The sequence below is a fragment of the Lithobates pipiens genome, unplaced genomic scaffold (assembly GCF_037356315.1).
Source record: "Lithobates pipiens isolate NorthernLeopardFrog02 unplaced genomic scaffold, aLitPip1_a1.2 Scaffold_25, whole genome shotgun sequence".
NCBI lineage: Eukaryota > Metazoa > Chordata > Amphibia > Anura > Ranidae > Lithobates > Lithobates pipiens.
Genome location: NW_027507787.1, coordinates 194,392,221 through 194,411,981, shown reverse-complemented (window position 1 = coordinate 194,411,981; position 19,761 = coordinate 194,392,221). Strand labels below are relative to the sequence as shown.

General features: G+C 42.9%; 1 protein-coding gene across 9 annotated transcripts in view; it reads left to right on the top strand.

Annotated features, from left to right (window-relative positions):
* Positions 1-19,761, top strand: part of TACC2 (transforming acidic coiled-coil containing protein 2) — a 295,989-nt gene that overhangs the window by 271,445 nt on the left and 4,783 nt on the right. For 5 of the 9 annotated variants that reach the window (XM_077455365.1, XM_077455362.1, XM_077455366.1 and 2 more), the window contains 4 exons: positions 422-451; positions 1,037-1,183; positions 3,342-3,418; positions 11,355-11,398. In XM_077455365.1, coding sequence (XP_077311491.1) covers positions 422-451; positions 1,037-1,183; positions 3,342-3,418; positions 11,355-11,398 — 298 coding nt within the window. The remainder of the gene's footprint in view (positions 1-421; positions 452-1,036; positions 1,184-3,341; positions 3,419-11,354; positions 11,399-19,761) is intronic. The other 4 variants (XM_077455363.1, XM_077455368.1, XM_077455367.1 and 1 more) reach the window with 1 other exon arrangement.

Below are 19,761 nucleotides of genomic sequence, written 5' to 3'. Positions count from 1 at the left end.
TTGGGGGCCACTCTGTGCAAAACGAGCTGCACGGTGGAGGTAAGTGTTTGTTATTTTAAAAAAAACCTTTAGTATCACTTTAATATATCAGTGGACAAGGTGATGGAGACAACACCCTGGCAGTGCTGCAGAGTGGATTTGTGCTCATTTTAAAGTGACCCTGTGCTTTGCCCATGCAGGACACAGCTATGTGTTAAATTCCATGCTGGTCTTTACTTCCTTTCCTTTAGACCCCCCACTTCTCTGTTCACCTGCTTACAAGCAGCGGCCTTTTGTAAGCCTTAAATCACAACGTGAAGCTTACACAAGGCTGAGGGCTCTGCCTTCCCCACATTTCAGCATTTGTGCGGCTGTCATATAGATGGAAGGGAAGGGAGTCCCATACTTGCCTGTATTCAGTATGTCACTTACGTTTTTTTAGGCGGATGGAGCAGCAGCAAGCAAGGAGGGTGTAAGTATAAGCAGCTGTGAGGTTTAACATTAAAGAGAACCTGTGGCATTGTCGTGCATGGGCAGATGTGCCATCCCCTCCACTGCATAGGAATAATAGCAATGCATGACTTTACAGCTGTATAAAGCAACATAATTGTCTTCTGCAATGGTAATACAGGAAAAACATTTTTTGTGATGAATGCTTTTCTTCTTTCTGCTTCACAAATAAATTGCTGTTTCATTATTTAAGGTTCTGTGTTTCCGGGGCAGAGGGGAGGTAGTGAGGCCTGTTTGTGCGGTTCACTGACGGCACTGGGTTGATGATTAACCAACCACTAAGGGTCAGTAAGACCTTTAGGTAAATCACCTCTTGGAGTGTTTCAGCTGTCATAGAATTGCAGGTTACACTCATCCTGCAGTCCAGTAATCGGCTGAAGCCATCGACATTAATATACAGCTGATCCCTGTGTGCTGTGCCCTGCACTGCTGTCTAACCTGATTGAATTTACCTGCGTCCGCCTTTGTTTTATATTATTGCTCTGTCGATTTGGGACTGAAACATTGGAATACAAATTAATACTGACCACTGTGTTTTTACCTACAGCCGGAGATCTTGGACCCAAATGACGTAGGCCTCTCGCACAAGTCACTTTATTCACGGTCAGTGGCTATGGAGACAGCTGGAGGTGGCCATTTACATAACTATCAGCACTCTGACCTTGAAGCAGCTCTTCAGCTTGCCAGGGAAGAGGTACAGTAAACCTTTGCTGACAGTTGCTGTCATAGATTTCTGTAGCAAGCCTACATTTGGCTTTATCTGACTGCTCGGTAAACTGATCTATTACAAGACACTTGATACATTATATACTTATAAATGGGATGCAGTTTTGTTGGGTAATTGTCAACAATACATCATGTAACCACTATGTGTCACTGTTGCACCAGTGGATTTTCTTGAAAGCAATATTAAACCCAAAAGCAAACATTTTACTATATGGTAGCTTATCAATTCCTGCATGGTGGTTGCATTTTTTTTAGGCTTTCTTTAATTTTTACCTGGTGATCCACGCAGTAAGTCTGTTGATTTTCAACAGAAAAAACTGTCCTTCAAATGTAGCAGTTGGAATTTTGAGACAAAATATTTACTAGAGCACTGCGTCCCAAGCTTACCCAGTTGTGTGACAATAGCAAATGAATATTTGCTATTGTCACACTGATACTCCTCTTTACCAATCAGGAAGCGGTTCATGAGACCCGTCACTTGATTGGCCAAAAGGAGATCCGATCGGATTGGTTGCCAGGAGGAGGAGGGAGGAGACGCTGAGGAACCAACACAGCAGCCGCCCACAGCCTTGAGAGAAGCCGCCGCTGGATGGGGTAAGTGCGGGGCCCTGACTGACTGGTTGACTGGGGGGGTGCTTCTGTGCCATTCCCACGACCCGACGTAATGGTGGGTGTATTGTTTGTCTCCCCCCCCCAAAAAAAACACCAGCCTTTACCGGGCCTATCCCTGGAACAAGGTTGCCATCACTAGTTACTTAGGGCATCAGTGCATACACATATACCCAGGCAGGATGAGGCTGTCCACTTATGCACACATCATTCAGGTTAAGACTATGGAGGTTGATTTACGAAAGGCAAATCCACTCTGCACTGCAAGTGCACTTGTAAGTGCAGTCGCTGTAAATCTGAGGGGAAGATCTGAAATGAGGGGAAGCTCTGCTGATTTTATCATCCAATCATGTACAAGCAAAAATGCTGTTTTTTATTTTCCTTGCATGTCACACTAATGCCCTATACACACGGTCGGACTTTCCGACGGTAAATGTGCGATCGGATCTTGTCGGAAAATGTGATCGTGTGTGGGCTCCATCTGACTTTTTCCGTCGGAATTTCCATCACACAAAGTTTGAGAGCAGGATCTAAAATTTTCCGACAACAAAATCCGATCGTTTAAATTCCGATCGTGTGTAGACAATTACGACGGACAAAGTACCACGCATGCTCAGAATAAATTACGAGACAAAAGCTATTGGCTACTGTCCTGTTTATAGTCCCGTCATTCTACTCATTCTACTTCACCGTGTTCAGAATGATCGGATTTTCCGACAACTTTGTGCGACCGTGTGTATGCTAGACAAGTTTGGGGCCAAAATCCATACGAAAAAATCAGACGGATTTTTCGTCGGAAATTCCAACCGTGTGTACAGGGCATCAGATCTACAGTGACTTTACTTCCAAATGCGCTTGTAGTGCAAAGGGGATTTGCCTTTAGTAAATAAACCCCAATGTCCTTTCATTTTAGGAACCAGCTGATATGATTAGGGGCTATAGATGTCTTCTCCTTTCCATATCATGTCCAATCAGTTATAAATAATAAAACAATTCTGAGGTTCTGTTAAAGCCACGTTATTGTTTTTTGTTGTACTAAAATAATGTACCTGGAAAAAAATAAATTGAAATTTAGAAATACATTTTCCCAAAAAACAGCCCAACCCCCCTGCTGACGTGCACACCGCCGGATCGAATGAGGGCTGATACTTAAAAAAAATTTACTTTAATACAGGAAATGCATTAAGGTAAAAAATATGTAGGCTTTAGAACCACCATCAATAATTTATTTACAGGGTAATTCTGCAAGCAGTGCTTATGAGAAAACCCAGCATTCTTTGCAATCTGAGTGCTGTAGAAGCTTATGGCATTGCATGATTAAAGTAAAGTTTTTACATAAATAATTAAAATTATATATAATGTATGTTTATAAATGTGTAACCTTTCAATAAAAGTAAAATAAAATTGTTGACTAGAGGTGTCTGTCTGACATAAATCCAGTGCTCGGGATTAGGCAATGTTTATAGTCATTATTCATTCACTGCTATATTCTACTAACCTGCCATTGTATTCTTTAGATTACAGCTAAGGAGAGAGAAGTAACAGATTGGAAGAAGAAGTATGAAGAAACTCGCTGTGAGGTGGTAGAAATGAGGTGAGAGGAGCTACAATCAGCCATATATTGCGCATTGTTCATCTGTCAGGCCAGCTTATATGTAGGCTGTAGGTTTTAGCATTACTGGGCATTGGAGTCTGAGCTGACTTGAGCATAGCAGGCGATCCTCTTGTAGTACTGTGTAATCTTGCTTTTTATACCTCAGATGGCCTTACAAATCCAAGGCATTAAAGGCCCCTCCATATGGCAGTGAGATAAGCACAAACCTACATCTACTTGCATCACAGGCAACTCTTGAACAGAGAAGGTTCTAGTTCAATCACCGTAATGTATGAAGGTCCTTAGATGTCTCAATGTGGGACATTTTCAGATTGTAAAAGTAAAATTTGTTGAAATAAAATAGGGTGTACCCACTAACATCACTTAATTTGGTAACTACTGTATTTATTGGCATTTAACACTCACTTTTTCACCATGAAAATTGGTTACAAATAGCGTGTTATACATCAATACTTCAATTTTAGCTGCTTCGGAGGGGACAGGGAGGGGGGCGGGATGAGCGCCGTCAGATTACATACAGTGAGAATCTCCTGTTTACTTGGCGGCCTCTGTAATAGCAAGTCCTGTCTCCTGGGCCGCCATTGGACCCCTGTTCTGTCTATAATAGGAGATTCTCACTCTATGTAATCTGTCGGCGCTTGTCCTGTCCCCCTCCCTGTCCCCTCTAGGCTGCAGATGGGCATCGATCAGGCTGCACTGATGGCAATGGGGAGGCTGTTGCATTGATGGCAATGGTGAGGCTGCTTCATTGAAGGCAATAGTGAGGCTGCATTGATGTGGACTGATGAGGCTGCATTGATGGCCATGGTGAGGCTGCATTGATGTGGACTGATGAGGCTGCATTGTTAGCAATGGTGAGGCTGCATTGATGGCAATGGTGAGGCTGCAGATGGACACTGACCCAAAGTTCCTTAGTTAAAAAAAAATTTTTTCCCTGAAACTTCCCTCTTAAAATGAATGTGCGTGTTATGGGCCTGTGTGTGTTATACACCAATAAATATGGTACCCAAAGGGTGACTAATCATAAGCCAAGGAACTTTCAAAAACTAGTGTGTGTATAAGGGTTTTAATAACACCAGAAGAGCTAGTAGCAGCTAATGACAATTATTTGTTTATTGATGTTGCACCATGATGAATGAATTATATAAATTAGAACACAATGGTTTCACAAATTTTCATATGTCCCATCATGTTCTCATAGAATCAACATCTCCCATGACACATTGATTTCTGAAAAAAGAAAGGAGACTGCACACCAATGAAGTCACACGGCTTAGTAGGGATTATTCGGCCATTCAGGCATTGCGACTTGTTCCTGCCTGGAGACTGTTCCTTCCTTTTCTTTTTTCTTTTTTTGTCAGTGTATTTCCCCAGAGCATGGCCATACTACAGATCAGCATTCGGTCGGCTTTGCAGCCATAGAAGCTTGGAGTTGTGGCTCCTGTTTGACACATGGGTGACTTGTGTCACCCATGTGTCTATAAATTCTGTGACATGTTCCCAACATTCATTTAAATTATGGGAGCCACTTGGATGAGTAGTAAAATGTTGTCAGCTTTACAGAACAATTCCTGTGGAATATTAGTAACAACTGCTAGCTATATTATGATCTGAATAAATGAAAACCTTTACACATTCATGTTCTTTTGCTGTACAACTTGATTAATCATTGATCAGAGTGGCCACCCCTATTTTACCTAGAGGGAGATGCTAGATGAGACGGGATTGGTTACCATGAACAATAAAGGTGTACAGTTGTTGAAGTACTGGTGTACATTCTTCATTTTATTGGAAGACATGTAAGACCTCTTTCACATGGGGCACACTAATCGTATGCCTGTGGAGGGCTGTGTTTACCCACATAAGGATGCACATATGTTCCCTGCATCCCTTTGCAGGCAGTCCCATTGATGTCATTTGGGATACTGCGGCTGCATGGACACAGACACTGCTCCCAATTTGATATTTGAATTCCCATGCTGGTAAACCTCGCCCTCCGTAGGCATATGCTTTAGTACGCCCCCGTGTGAACAAGTCCTGATAGTTCCCGAAGGTTATCAGAAGGTTATCAGAGCAGATGGCATTAAACTATTAATGCCACGTACACACGACCGGACTTTTCAACGGACTTGGTCTGGCAGATAATCTGACGGACTTTGCAGCTGAGGTCCGCCGGACTTTCAAATGAACGGACTTGGCCACATCACTCCAAAAGTCCGATGGATTCGAACGTGATGACGTAGAATAAGGAAGTTCATAGCCAGTAGCCAATAGCTGCCCTAGTGTCGGTTTTAGTCCGTCGGACTAGCACACAGACGAATGGATTGTCTGCTAAAAGCCGAGTCCAGCACACAAATTTGAAGCCTTATTTCTAGGTCCGCCAGACTTTTGGGAAGAAAAAGTTTGCTGGAGCCCACACACAATCGAATTGTCCGATGGGCTCTGGTCCACCTTAAAGTCCGATCGTGTGTACGTGGCATAAGACTGCATAGCGGGGAGCAATATTCATCATAATCTTGAACTACTTACCTATTACAATTGTTTTCTTCAGTGGAAAAGGTAGACTTTGGTAGAGTTTGGAGTTGAGAGCATCATAAATACACAGAGAACGGGTATTAAAATCACAGGTGTTAAAATCCTAATTCCAAAGGAATATAAAACTTTTCTGTAGATGTAAAAAACTGAAGATAGTTACTGCAATTCTGACTGTACAGTGAGAAAGCAAGAAAGTAGAAAGAGAATGACAGATGGCCACGAAGGAAACGGATTAGGAAAACAGGAGGCGAGGAGGAAAGTAGAAAATAGCACACATTACCCAAGCAGAGAAGGACAAGCCTAGAGGGAGGAAGTAAGACTAGTAAACATAACATAGACAAATCAGGCTAGGTGAGGTGTTGGAGGAAGTAGTAGTTCCCACGAGAGGGGAACGAGACGAAAAAGGATTGTCTATTTGCTAGTATTATCCAATATAACATACATCATCTTAGGTTTAGTGGTCTTTCAAGGTCACGATTGCCTGACAGTGTAGCTAGCAAATACTAGCAAGGAGAGGGCTGCTTTGTTGGTGGATCCTTGTCTCCAACTTTCAGCACTTGTCACCATCAATCAGAATGCACAGGGAAGGAGGGCGTTTTGGCAACATCTACCGCTGTATTCTCCATTGTGAAGCTTGCTGGGGGCCGGAGACAGGCGATTGTTGGCAAAACCGCCACCTCCATGCTCGCCGGGGTGTCGGAGGCTGTGCATCCGGGGGGGGGGGGGGGCTGTCTGACATTGCAACTAGTGTTACAGGGCACCTAGGAAGATGGGACAAAGTACTACTGAATGCTGTAAAAAATTATACTTTTTTAAAGCATAAATCAGATGACTCTTTCTACATAAACTATAATTCTGTATAATACTACAGACTTGTTGTGAGTGCTGACCAAAGCTGCCATCCCTCTGTGTCATTTTTTACTGACAAAACATGAAAAATTTACTGACGGAGCACACTTTTTATGGACAACCTGAAAAATGACAGAACTAAGAAAAACTAAGTCAATCAATATTTAACCTCCCTAGCGGTACGATTATTTCGGATTTTAGGTGCTAAAAGCGGTACAATTATTTTGCAGTCCTGTAATTCTTAGGAATAACTCACTTAAATCTGTCCAAACCAGAGTCTAGCAGACATCCCGAGTATGATAAAGTTTGAAAAATGAAATCATAAATTATAATATAATAAATAACTATAAATAATTATACCAAATAATAATATAACAATAATAAAAATTATTCAATAATGTAATCAAATCAAAAACACTGAAATTTGCTCAGTTGCAGAATTGTCACTGTCATTACTTTTCAATATTTGATGACGGATCTCCCCACAAATCGATATCCCTCAATTCTGCGAGTGATTCTAATTTATTATCGCTGTTTTCTAGCTGTCTAAAATCATTTTTGATGTAAAGGGACAGTTTTGGTTGCTATGGACAATCTCCAGTTTCAAGGCATAAAGAACAGTTTTTATAATATAAAGCTGCATGTGGGGTACTGGGCAGACCACTAGGGACAAAGGGGATGTGAAATGATTACATACAGCAATGTAATCTGTAAGATTACATTATACTGTATGTAATGTGTGTGTTTCACTTTTTTAAATTTGGCGCCGATCTCCGTCCCCGTGCATTGCAACGCTCGCAGGGAATGGAGCTCGGCTCTGTGATGAATCGAGCAGAGGATGAGCCGCTCATACAGCGGGGGGACATCGCTGGATCCAAGGGAGAAGGTAAGTAACCACCTCCTGCATACAGCGATGCGGTTCCGAGTCTGGTATAAAACCGCTTTTGGTATAAAACTTCCACCCCGAGCCAGACTCGGGAATACCGCCAGGGGGGTTAAACAGTATAAACATGATATGGAAACACTGATCATACACATAACTAGTAATTTGCCTGGTTTACACTTAGAAAAGTCAACACAGCATGACAAATTATCAGCCCCTAATATTATTATTATTATTATTATTATACAGGATTTATATAGCGCCAACAGTTTACGCAGCGCTTTACAACTTGAGGGTAGATAGTACAAATACAATGCACTTTAATACAGTAGGAATCAGAGGCCACTACTCCTTAGAGCTAACAATCTAAGATGTATGGACATTTGTAAAAGTCACAGACGTTTACAAACTGTCAGTATATTTACTGATATTTAGCAAACCCAGTGCAGATAGGAAGATATGGGCGTTACAGCTAGGGATGAGCTTCGAGTTCGAGTCGAACTCATGTTCTACTCGAACATTGCCTGTTCGCCTGTTCAGCGAACAGTGAACAATTTGGGCTGTTCGCAGCAAATTCGAAAAGCCGGAACACCCTATACAAGTCTATGGGAGAAATCTAAAGTGCTCATTTTAAAGGGTAATATGCAGGTTACTGTCCTAAAAAGTGTTTGGGGACCTGGGTCCTGCCCCAGGGGACATGGATCAATGCAAAAAAAAGTTTTAAAAACGGCCGTTTTTTCAGGAGCAGTGATTTTAATAATGATTAAAGTGAAACAATAAAAGTGTAATATTCCTTTAAATTTCGTAGCTGGGGGGTATCTATAGTATGCCTGTGAAGGGGCGCATGTTTCTGGTGCTTAGAACTGTCGCTGCACAAAGTGTCATTTGTGCAGGAAAAAAAGTCTTTTAAAATCACTTGCGGCTAAATTGTCGGGTCTCCGTAATACAGAGAACACTCAATGAGTGTTCTCTGTATTAGCCGACAATTCATTCATTCATTGATTAAAAAAAAAAAAAAAAAAAAAGCGTGGGGGTTCCCCTAAATTCAATCAAAAGGCCCTTCAGGTCTGACATGGATATTAAGGGGAACCCTGTGTCAAATTAAAAAAAAAAATTGACGTGGGGGTCCCCCCAAATATCCATACCAGACCCTTCAGGTCTGATATGGATATTAAGGGGAACCCCGCATCAAATTTTTAAAAAAAATTGACGTGGGGGTCCCCCTAAATATCCATACCAGACCCTTTATCCGAGCACGCAACCTGGCAGGCCGCAGGAAAAGAGGGGGGGACGAGAGAGCGGCCCCCCCTCCCTCCTGAACCGTACCAGGCCACATACCCTCAACATTGGGAGGATGCTTTGGGGGTCTGTGACCCCTCAAAGCACCTTGTCCCCATGTTGATAAGGACAAGGGCCTCATCCTCACAACCCTGGCCGTTGGTTGTGAGGGTCTGCGGGCGGGGGGCTTATCAGAATCTGGAAGCCCCCTTTAACAAGGGGACCCCCAGATCCCGGCCCCCCCCTGTTTGAAATGGTAAGGGGGTACAAAAGTACCCCTACCATTTCACAAAGAAAGTGTCAAAATGGTTAAATAAGACAAACACACTTTTGAAAAATTCCTTTATTAAAAATAAAAAAAATAAAAAAAAAATTCCAGCGGTGCTAATCCACTCTTGCTATCCAGCGACGGGTCTCCGGGGTCCAGCGATGGATGATCATATCCAGCGACGGGGGATCTCTCAGTCCAGCGCTGTCCATACCTCCTTCTTCTGTCTCCACTGCGGAGACACTGCAGAGAGCCGAGCGCTGACATTTCTTATATTGGGAGGGCGGGGCCACCCGTCACCTGACCCCGCCCCTCTGACGCAGGAGAGGGAAGCCAGGGGTTCCCCAGTGACGTGTGGGTGACCCCGCCCCCTCTGATGTAACGGAAACCTGCGTTACATCAGAGGGGGCGGGGTCACCCACACGTCACTGGGGAACCCCTGGCTTCCCTCTCCTGTGTCAGAGGGGCGGGGTCAGGTGACGGGTGGCCCCGCCCTCCCAATATAAGAAATGTCAGCGCTCGGCTCTCTGCAGTGTCTCCGCAGTGGAGACAGAAGAAGGAGGTATGGACAGCGCTGGACTGAGAGATCCCCCGTCGCTGGATATGATCATCCATCGCTGGACCCCGGAGACCCGTCGCTGGATAGCAAGAGTGGATTAGCACCGCTGGAATTTTTTTTTTATTTTTTTTATTTTTAATAAAGGAATTTTTCAAAAGTGTGTTTGTCTTATTTAACCATATTGACACTTTCTTTGTGAAATGGTAGGGGTACTTTTGTACCCCCTTACCATTTCAAACAGGGGGGGGCCGGGATCTGGGGGTCCCCTTGTTAAAGGGGGCTTCCAGATTCTGATAAGCCCCCCGCCCGCAGACCCTCACAACCAACGGCCAGGGTTGTGAGGATGAGGCCCTTGTCCTTATCAACATGGGGACAAGGTGCTTTGAGGGGTCACAGACCCCCAAAGCATCCTCCCAATGTTGAGGGTATGTGGCCTGGTACGGTTCAGGAGGGAGGGGGGGCCGCTCTCTCGTCCCCCCCTCTTTTCCTGCGGCCTGCCAGGTTGCGTGCTCGGATAAAGGGTCTGGTATGGATATTTAGGGGGACCCCCACGTCAATTTTTTTTTTAAATTTGATGCGGGGTTCCCCTTAATATCCATATCAGACCTGAAGGGTCTGGTATGGATATTTGGGGGGACCCCCACGTCAATTTTTTTTTTAAATTTGACACGGGGTTCCCCTTAATATCCATGTCAGACCTGAAGGGCCTTTTGATTGAATTTAGGGGAACCCCCACGCTTTTTTTTTTTTTTTTTTTAATCAATGAATGAATGAATTGTCGGCTAATACAGAGAACACTCATTGAGTGTTCTCTGTATTACGGAGACCCGACAATTTAGCCGCAAGTGATTTTAAAAGACTTTTTTTCCTGCACAAATGACACTTTGTGCAGCGACAGTTCTAAGCACCAGAAACATGCGCCCCTTCACAGGCATACTATAGATACCCCCCAGCTACGAAATTTAAAGGAATATTACACTTTTATTGTTTCACTTTAATCATTATTAAAATCACTGCTCCTGAAAAAACGGCCGTTTTTAAAACTTTTTTTTGCATTGATCCATGTCCCCTGGGGCAGGACCCAGGTCCCCAAACACTTTTTAGGACAGTAACTTTCATATTACCCTTTAAAATGAGCACTTTAGATTGTGAACGTTCGAGTCCCATAGACTTTAATAGGGTTCTAAAGTTCACACGAAGTTTAGGTCTGTTCGCAGGTTCTGGTGCGAACCGAACAGGGGGGTGTTCGGCTCATCCCTAGTTACAGCTAACAGTGCAGACACCCTCCAGAAAGAAGAGCACCTTCCTATGTCTTATGATAGATACATTCAGTTATTTAGCAGGCAGCTTTTGGACAGATCTCTGTTTTAATGCTAGTTTACAACAGTTCATCACATCATTATTTATCCTCCTAACTGGCAAGGTCACTTTCTTAATCAGCGTGAAGGATTAATTGTTACCATAATTAAACTGGTATGCCTTTAGGAAGGTTTTAAGCTTTCTATTAAGAAAGAGATTTAAAAGTCTTTTTGTTTTCCTCCAGGAAAATTGTTGCAGAATATGAACAAACAATTGCACAGATGATTGGTAAGTGTTCACATTGTACATCCATATAGCTTGCATGCATATCTTTTTGTGTATATGCTAATTTCAATAAGTATTCTGGTAAATTTGTGGTACCTAACACTAATCTTAAAATTATATATACATTGTATATATATATATATATATATATATATATATATATATATATATATATATATATATATATATATATATATATATATATAGTATGTCTATACTGTATATCAATTCAGCTGCGGCCAAACATTTTGAGAATGACACAAATATTCGTTTTCACAAAGTGTGCTGCTTCATTGTTTTTAGATCTTTTTGTCAGATGTTATTGTTGTATACTGAAGTATAATTACACGCATTTCATAAGTGTCAAAGGCTTTTATTGACAATGACATGAAGTTTATGCAGAGTCAATATTTTAGTGTTCACCCTTCTTTTTTAAGACCTCTGCAATTCACCCTGGCATGCTGTCAATCAACTTCTGGGCCACATCCTGACTGATGGCATCCCATTCTTGCATAATCAGTGACATTCTTGCCATAATCAGTTTGTCAGAATTTGTGGGGTTTTTTTTTTGTTCATCAACCTCTTGAGTATTGACCACAAGTTCTCAATGGGATTAAGGTATGGGGAGTTTCCTGGCCATGAACCCAAAATTCTGATGTTTTGTTCCCTAAGCCAATTAGTTATCACTTTTGCCCTATGGCAAAATGCTGGAAAAGGCATTGTTTGTCACCAAACTGTTCTTGGATGCTTGGGAGAAGTCTTTTTGTACCATTCTTTATTTATGGCTGCCCCTGATGTTTTTCCTGGAGAGAAGAGGCTTCTTTGCTGCCCTTATTGACACCAGGCCATCCTCCAAAAGTCTTCTCCTTGCTGTGCATGGAGATGCACTCACACCTGTCTGCTGCCATTCCTAATCAAGCTCTGCACTGGTGGTGCCACAATCCCACAGCTGAATCAACTGTAGGAGACGGTCTTGGCACTTGTTTTACTTTCCTGGGCACCCTGAAGCCTTCTTCACAAATGCAGTGCGAATTTTTTTTTTTTTTATGGGATTAAGTTCATTTTCATGGCAAAGAGGGATTTTGCAATTAATTGCAATTCACCTGATCACTCTTCATAACATTCTGGAGCAGGGTTTCTCAACCAGGGTTCCTCCAGAGGTTGCTTGGGGTTCCTTGAGCAATGAGCAATTTCGTCATCTCAGATAAGTTCCCACTGATACCATTGATCTGTTTAGCTATCTGTAAGGGGATAATTCTTCCCAATGATGAAGTGCAAGGAACATTCTTCCCACTGACCATCACACTAATGTTTTATGAGTCGTAGATTTAGTCATTTTTAGTATGGGTTCCCTGAGACTGGAAAGTTATTTCAAGGGTTCTCCTGTGTCGAAAAGGTTGAGAAAGGCTGCTCTGGAGTATATGCAAATTGCCATCATAAAAACTGAGGCAGCAGACTTTGTGAAAATTAATGTGTCATTCTCAAAACTTTTGGCCATGGCTGTATAGCAAACTTGTACTGAGAGAACTCTGAAGACTACGGATGCTGATTAACTTCGAAAAATGCTAGTTGCTTGGCTTTCTCTGTCTATTGTTTCCCTGAGTATGTAAGCAGTGCAGGCAAAAAAGTCAAATCTTTTCATCTGTACAGGCATACCCCACTTTTAAGTACACAATGAGGTTTATTTTCTAAAACTGGAAAGTGCAAAATCAGGCTCACTTCTGCATAGAAACCAATGAGCTTCTAACCCCAGATTGTTCAATTAAGCTTTGGTAATAAAACCTGGAAGCTCATTGGTTTCTATGCAGAAGTGAGCCTGATTTTGCACTTTCCAGCTTTAGTGAATAAACCCCATTGTGTACTTAAAAGTGGGGTATGCCTGTATACTTGTTACAGACCAGTCACTAAAAGTATTGAAGCGAGTAAATTTGCATGACAGCAAGGCAGGTAACAATTACAGAAGAAGTACAACTTTTATTTACCACGGATGGATAGCTCACCTGATGGATTGAGTTCTTGCTCTGTGGTGCCCGTACGACCCCAGAACTTTGCAGATTTCCAAATACTTTGCAGCATATTTCATATATCAAATCAGCTAAAGACATTACATGTGCATTAAAACAAAAGATGTGCAAAATCTTAGAGAAAGTGGACACATCCTGAGTAGAAAAACTTGTCCCTTGGAAGCATACTGTGGAGAAGGGCCCTTGTTCTCTGTAGAAGCAGTAGTCTCTCTGCAGAGTTCACGTGTCCCTGCTATATCTAGAGCTTTCCAGTCAGTAGGGAACATAAGCTTTACTGATTGCACAGCTATAGGTTTTCCCTAGTGCGGGATTGTCAAGCCTTTGCAGAAAAACCACTCCTTCCACACAGAGAGCAAGGGTCCTTCTCTAAAGCATGCTGGCAGGGGATAGATGTGACTGCTTTGTAGAGCAAAGAAAAACGTGGTTTCAAAGGATGGTCATTGAACGCATTGATAGACTACTGAGGGGAGAAACAAAGATCGCTTTCTCTTGTACTGGGAAGCATATTGGATACACCCCCTCAACAGTGTACATCCTGAAGGGTTAGATATCACTCTTCCCTTTGTATGTTTTTTGGATGAACACTAGACCTTGAGTATACCGAATGATCAGAACAATGTTGTGTTTTGTTTTTTTTACAATTTCTATACCAATTTCTCCTTGAGCCCTTTGTGTTGTCTCTATAACAGTGCCTACTGGTCCATTCCTATTTGATTAGCGAAATTATGATGCACGTTGTTCCTATAGTACTGATTAACTCATAATGTGAGAGGGCACTTCTATTTATCTAATTCTAGCGTATTAATCTATGCTGTGCCAAGTAAGACATCCTTCCTTTTTCTCCTTTTTTCTTCCTTCACTGCCTTTTCCCCCCTTCTTTTCTTTTCCTTTTTTTGGCAGGTTCTCCCGGTTTTTATCTCTTTCCCGTTGCTTCTTTAGTCATACACAGGACAAGTCTTGGTACATTGCTTAATATATTTTACACATCTTTTGTTTTGATCCACCTAAAATATATTTAGGAAATTAAAACGAATGGTTTAGTTGAGGCAAAGAGAAAAATACATTAGCCACATGCAACCAAACAATTCATGTTTTTAACTGATCTGATCAAGAAATAAATCTCACTGATTGGGGTTATGAAGTAATGAACCCTCCTTGCTGCTTGCACTGTCTTTTTCAATAATTTGCAACCATGAGTTAGGCCCCATTCACACACCTGAGCATTTTATAGTTTGAAGCTACAAAACACTTTACAAATTCCCAAGGTTTTCAGCTGTGCTCATTAATACCTTAATGTATGGCTTGAAAAAGTACACAAGCTTCTTTTGCGTTACAAATGTCAAGCATTTTGGCCCCAAAAGATGTCAATGGGAACACCTGAAAACGGTGTAATAATGCCCATATCATGCATTTTTTCCCCTATTGACTAGAGGAGAAGCAAAGCAAAAGTGCTAATAAACACTTGTACAAACACTCAAAAAAAGCCCGTAAACATGACCAAAGATGTTCAGCTCAAGTGTGAGTGCAACCAAAGTGCATTATGGGTGGGGGGGCTACTATACCCGATTCACACAGAATCTGATGTAACCAATCAGCTTCTAACTTCAGCTTGTTCAATTAAAGTGGAAGTAAACCCTGATGGGTTTACTTCCTCTTTGTCTCCCTGCAAAGGTAAAGCATAATGGGCTACTATGCATCGCATAGTAGCCCATTATGTGTCACTTACCTGACACAGGAGCCAGCGGAGTCGCCGCTGTCCCCTGTAGCACGGAGCGTCCATCTTCTTCCGGGTATCGCTGCTCCGGCCACTCACAGAGCCAGAGTAGCGATGATGTCACTTGCTCGCATGCGTATAGGAGCCGCTACTAACGGCATATCGCCGTTAGCTGCGGCATGCCCAGTGTGCCTGCGCGCTGATGTCTACGGCGCATGCGACTTAGACAGCGGTTCCTGTCTTTTTGTAAATACCTCCTAAACCGTGTAGGTTTAGGAGATATTTCTTGACCTAGATTAAGGCTTACCTGTAGGTCAAAGTGGTTTGTAAGGGTTTACAACCACTTTAAGCATTGACAATAAAATCTAGCACATGCACAGATGCACCAAATTTAGTAAATCTCCCCTATATGTGCAGTGGACATTTGTGCATCGTTCCATCCTAACAAGCCCTAAGCCTTGTACACACCACTATCTGATGTTAGTACATTAATCTCCCATGCTGTGCTATTGTGTCCTGACAGGGGGGCTGCCCCTCTGCCAGAACACTCCGGTCAGTGCTCTCAGCCATTGGTTGAGAGCGCCGGTCGGCAGACCTTTTTGGTCATGACCCTTCAACAGCAGCTTGCTCTCGGACTAGCTGCCATACACATTGCCCAACATTCGGCCCGTGTGTATTAGGCTTAAATAAGACGATAGAAGTGATATTGAAGCCAAGGGCAGTTTTCACTCCCCTGAAATCTTTTGTTTGTTGCCCTTTCAAAAGCTAGGCAGCATTCCCAGTAGTATGATTTACTTTCTTTTCCTAAAAATGTATCCCTTTCATCCTTTAGCAGTTACACATTCCCAACTAGCTTTGCAGTTCTTCCCATGAACTAACCTGATTTACTTTGCTTGTTTTATTTGTTTTATCCCCTGCTTTCTGCTTGTTTTCTTTGCTTACAAATATAAGGCAGCCCAGGTAAGACTTTAATGTGCCCCGTATGTCTGTAATAATGTACCGAGACGTCTGGTGAATCATGTAACCGTTATTTTCACTGGCTGTCTTGTTGTAAAAGTCTATTTGGCTTATTCAGTATGGCAGTATAAAGAGGATTTGTTCTGCATAAATTGTAGTGCCGCAAACCCACCACTCCTATATCATCTCCCAGATATGGGCTTATGCACGTTACATATCATCATTGCACTGCCTTGTTAAGTAAGCTAGTCCTGTATGTCTTTTCTTTTCATCAGTGCTAATCATAGTAGTTGCAATGAGTACCATTTTGGATCATTGTTGAGATTAAAATATTTCATGACCTAATAATCATGTCTTTGTTTTCCATTGATATTGTGTTCCACCCATTTCATTTACCGTTTAGCGTTATGTACTTTTACAAACCACAATGTTCACACATGTACCAGTACAGCTATAGCGAGAATGGTCTGGGGATATGGAGGAGAATGGCTTTAGGTATTGTAAAGCTGGTCATACATTATACAAATTTTTTTTATTCAATTTCCTTTAGATTTACCTTCAACTATGTAGTGCAAGGGCCTGTCTGATTGCATACAATTTGAAAGTCTTTAGATGTGACCCCCATATTATGATTTTGGTAAATCTAAAGGAAAATTGTATAATGTATGGCCAGCTTGTTGTAACCCACAGCAGATAATCATATTTCTATTCCTAAGACATGCTCTTTAAAACCGAGTCGTTTTTGTAACACTAAGACCCCTTGCACACTGAGGCGCTTTACAGGCGCTACAGCGCTAAAAATAGCGCCCGCAAAGCGCATCTCTTGCCACTCCAATGTGAAAGCCCGATGATTCTCACACTGGAGCGGTGCGCTGGCAGGACATCCAAAAAAGTCCTGCAAGCAGCTTCTTTGAGTGGTGTATACACAGCTCCTAAAGTGCCCCTTCCCATTGAAATCAGCGGCAGCTCAGTACGGGCCGCAAACCCTTTTTCGGCCGCTAGCAGGGGTTAAAAGTGCCTCGCTAGCGACCGAAAGGCACTGCTAAAAATAGCAGCGCTTTACCGCCGATGCCCCCAACGCTCCAGTGTGAAAGGGTTCTTAGATCAAGGTACAAATAACTAAAGTTGACTATATACTTAGAGATAAGGTCACCTGGCCCTTCTTAGTCCTGGGTGCTGGTGAATCAATCTGTAATAGAATTGGCTTTGCATGGCAATGGCTAAATCTGATTAGTATGACATTGGTATAGGCACCACACACATACTTACAACACTCTTATCTTCTACACAACCAGTATTTATTCACCTGAGAAGTTGAAATTGACACATACATGGCTCAGTATAGAACTGGCTTATGTACAGACTCCTTTCAGCTATTCACTGTGTAGAATAAATGTTGTTTAGTTAATAAACAGCTTGATAACATTTACCATCACCATTTTTCATGTGCTAGATGCAACAAAACTAAGTCTTAGGCCGCGTACACACGGGCGGACTGTTCGCCCAACTTTGTCCGCTGAACAGTGTTTCAGCGGACAGTCCGCTCGTGTGTGGGCTTCAGCGGACAGTCTGACGAACAAAGTTTTTCGGAATTTCCGTAAAACTGTCCGCTGAAACTTGGTTGAGCGGACAGTCCGCTCGTGTGTAGGCTTGTTCGTCAAACTAAGTTCCGCGCATACTCAGAAAGGATTTACACGCCGAAGGTTGCATTGCAGTGTATAGGACGTCGTTTTCTAGTCCCGTCGTACGTGCCGTTCACGTCATCGCGCACGGTTTCAGCGGACTGTTCGTTCATCGTGTGTGGTCAAGTCCGTTCATGCTAATTTTGAGCGGGCTGTTTGTCAAACTGTTTGACGAACAAGGTTGGGCGAACAGTCCGCGCGTGTGTACGCGGCCTAAGGGATCCCATCACTTTATTCATCAACTGTGAAGTGTTGGAAGTGCTGGGTTTGTGCAGGTGCAAATGTGTCACAATTTCCACAGGTCCCATCACTCAAGAACAGACAGATATTTCCCACCAGTTGTTCTAAACCAACCAAAGCAGGTTCAGCAGGGACCGGCCGAGATTCGAACTATGTATGGGCAGGTTGTTTGTACCCAAGTCAATCCATCAGTCAACTTGGGTACACCCTGCATGTTGGCTTTTTCATACAATTATTACCAGCAACTATAGTCGCAAGCAATAATCACTGTGTGTTCTCCTGGCCAGGAGGGATCCCCCTCCCCAGGAAAACCAAATGGAGTTGATTTACTAAAGGCAAATCCACTTTGCACTACAAGTGCACTTGCAGGTGCAGTCGCTGTAGATCTGTGGGGAAAATCGAAATGAGGGGAAAATCAAAATCAGGGGAAGAGTGAAATGAGGGGAAGCTCTGCTGATTTCTGTAATCCAAATCATGTGCAAATAAAAATGCTGTTTTTTATTTTCCTTGCATGTCCCCCTCAGATCTACAGTGACTGCACTTGCAGTGCACTTGTAGTACAAAGTGGATTTGCCTTTAGTAAATAAACCCCAATGGCTTAGCAAGAGGGATGTCCCTATCAACAATGTCTTTGTTGATGGGAGAATAAGGCGATTTTCTTTCCTGCAACCCACGGTTGCAGAAAATTAAAATTGCTCCATCTATGGCCAGCTTAAGGGAGATATATGCCCATTTATGACCAGGTTTATTCTTTTTTTAAGACTCAGGGGCAGACATATAGGGGTCTCAGGAGTCGCCATTGCGACTGGGCCCCATGTGGGCCCCCTGTATGCCTAGATCGGAGGAGCGGCAAGGGCGGCTGAGACCGCACTGCGGGGAGCTCATCACACTGATTACACCTAAGAAAGTGAAAGCAGTGTGTGCTGGGCTCTCTGCCTCCCCCTAGAGGGCAGTACCCAGCAGAAAGAGATAAGGTAAGGGACTGCTGTTTTTAAAAAGGCTATCTGTATGTATGTGTTTATATGTGTGTGTGCATGTATGTGTATGTGCATGCAGGGCCTTTTTCTCAGAGAATAGGTGCAGGAACTTAACCACAAACCCCCTCCCTCCGTGCTACCTCAAAGGTTGCTTGTGACCAAATGGATAAGTGGTAGAACCTTCAGTTAACACACAGAGTAAAGGATGGTGCAGAGAATGCAGGGATCAGAAGTATATGATGCACAGAATGCAGGGGTAAGTAATGTAGAGAGTGCAGGGATCAGGAGTAAGTAATGCAGAGTGTGCAGTAAGTGATGCCCAGGCCAGTGTACAGAATACAGCCATAAATTAACCCCTCTAGCCGGTACAAACCCCTCTCCTCAAGCCCATATCCACCCCAGCTCAGATCTTACCCAGCAGCCCCAATCTCCTCTCCACCTCCAGTAAAGCTCAACCCCCACCTTGTACCAATGTCACACTGAGAACAGCAGCTGTGTCGGTACAGCTCCTTTGTCCCAATAGATAACAATGGAACTTCCGGCACAGGGATATATGGAACACCTGTACATCCATGTCTCAGTAAAACATTGCCCTGCATGAGGCACAGATAATCACTTCATTTGAATCCCCCAGTCCAATCCCTCTGTAGAAACTATTACATCCCAGCTTCCTGTAAAATAAAGTTTTACAAGTTAGTTCTAGAAGACACTGCTGAGCCACATACGCGAGTCTTACTGTACACAGGGCTCTATCTTGCTCCCTCATTCTTCT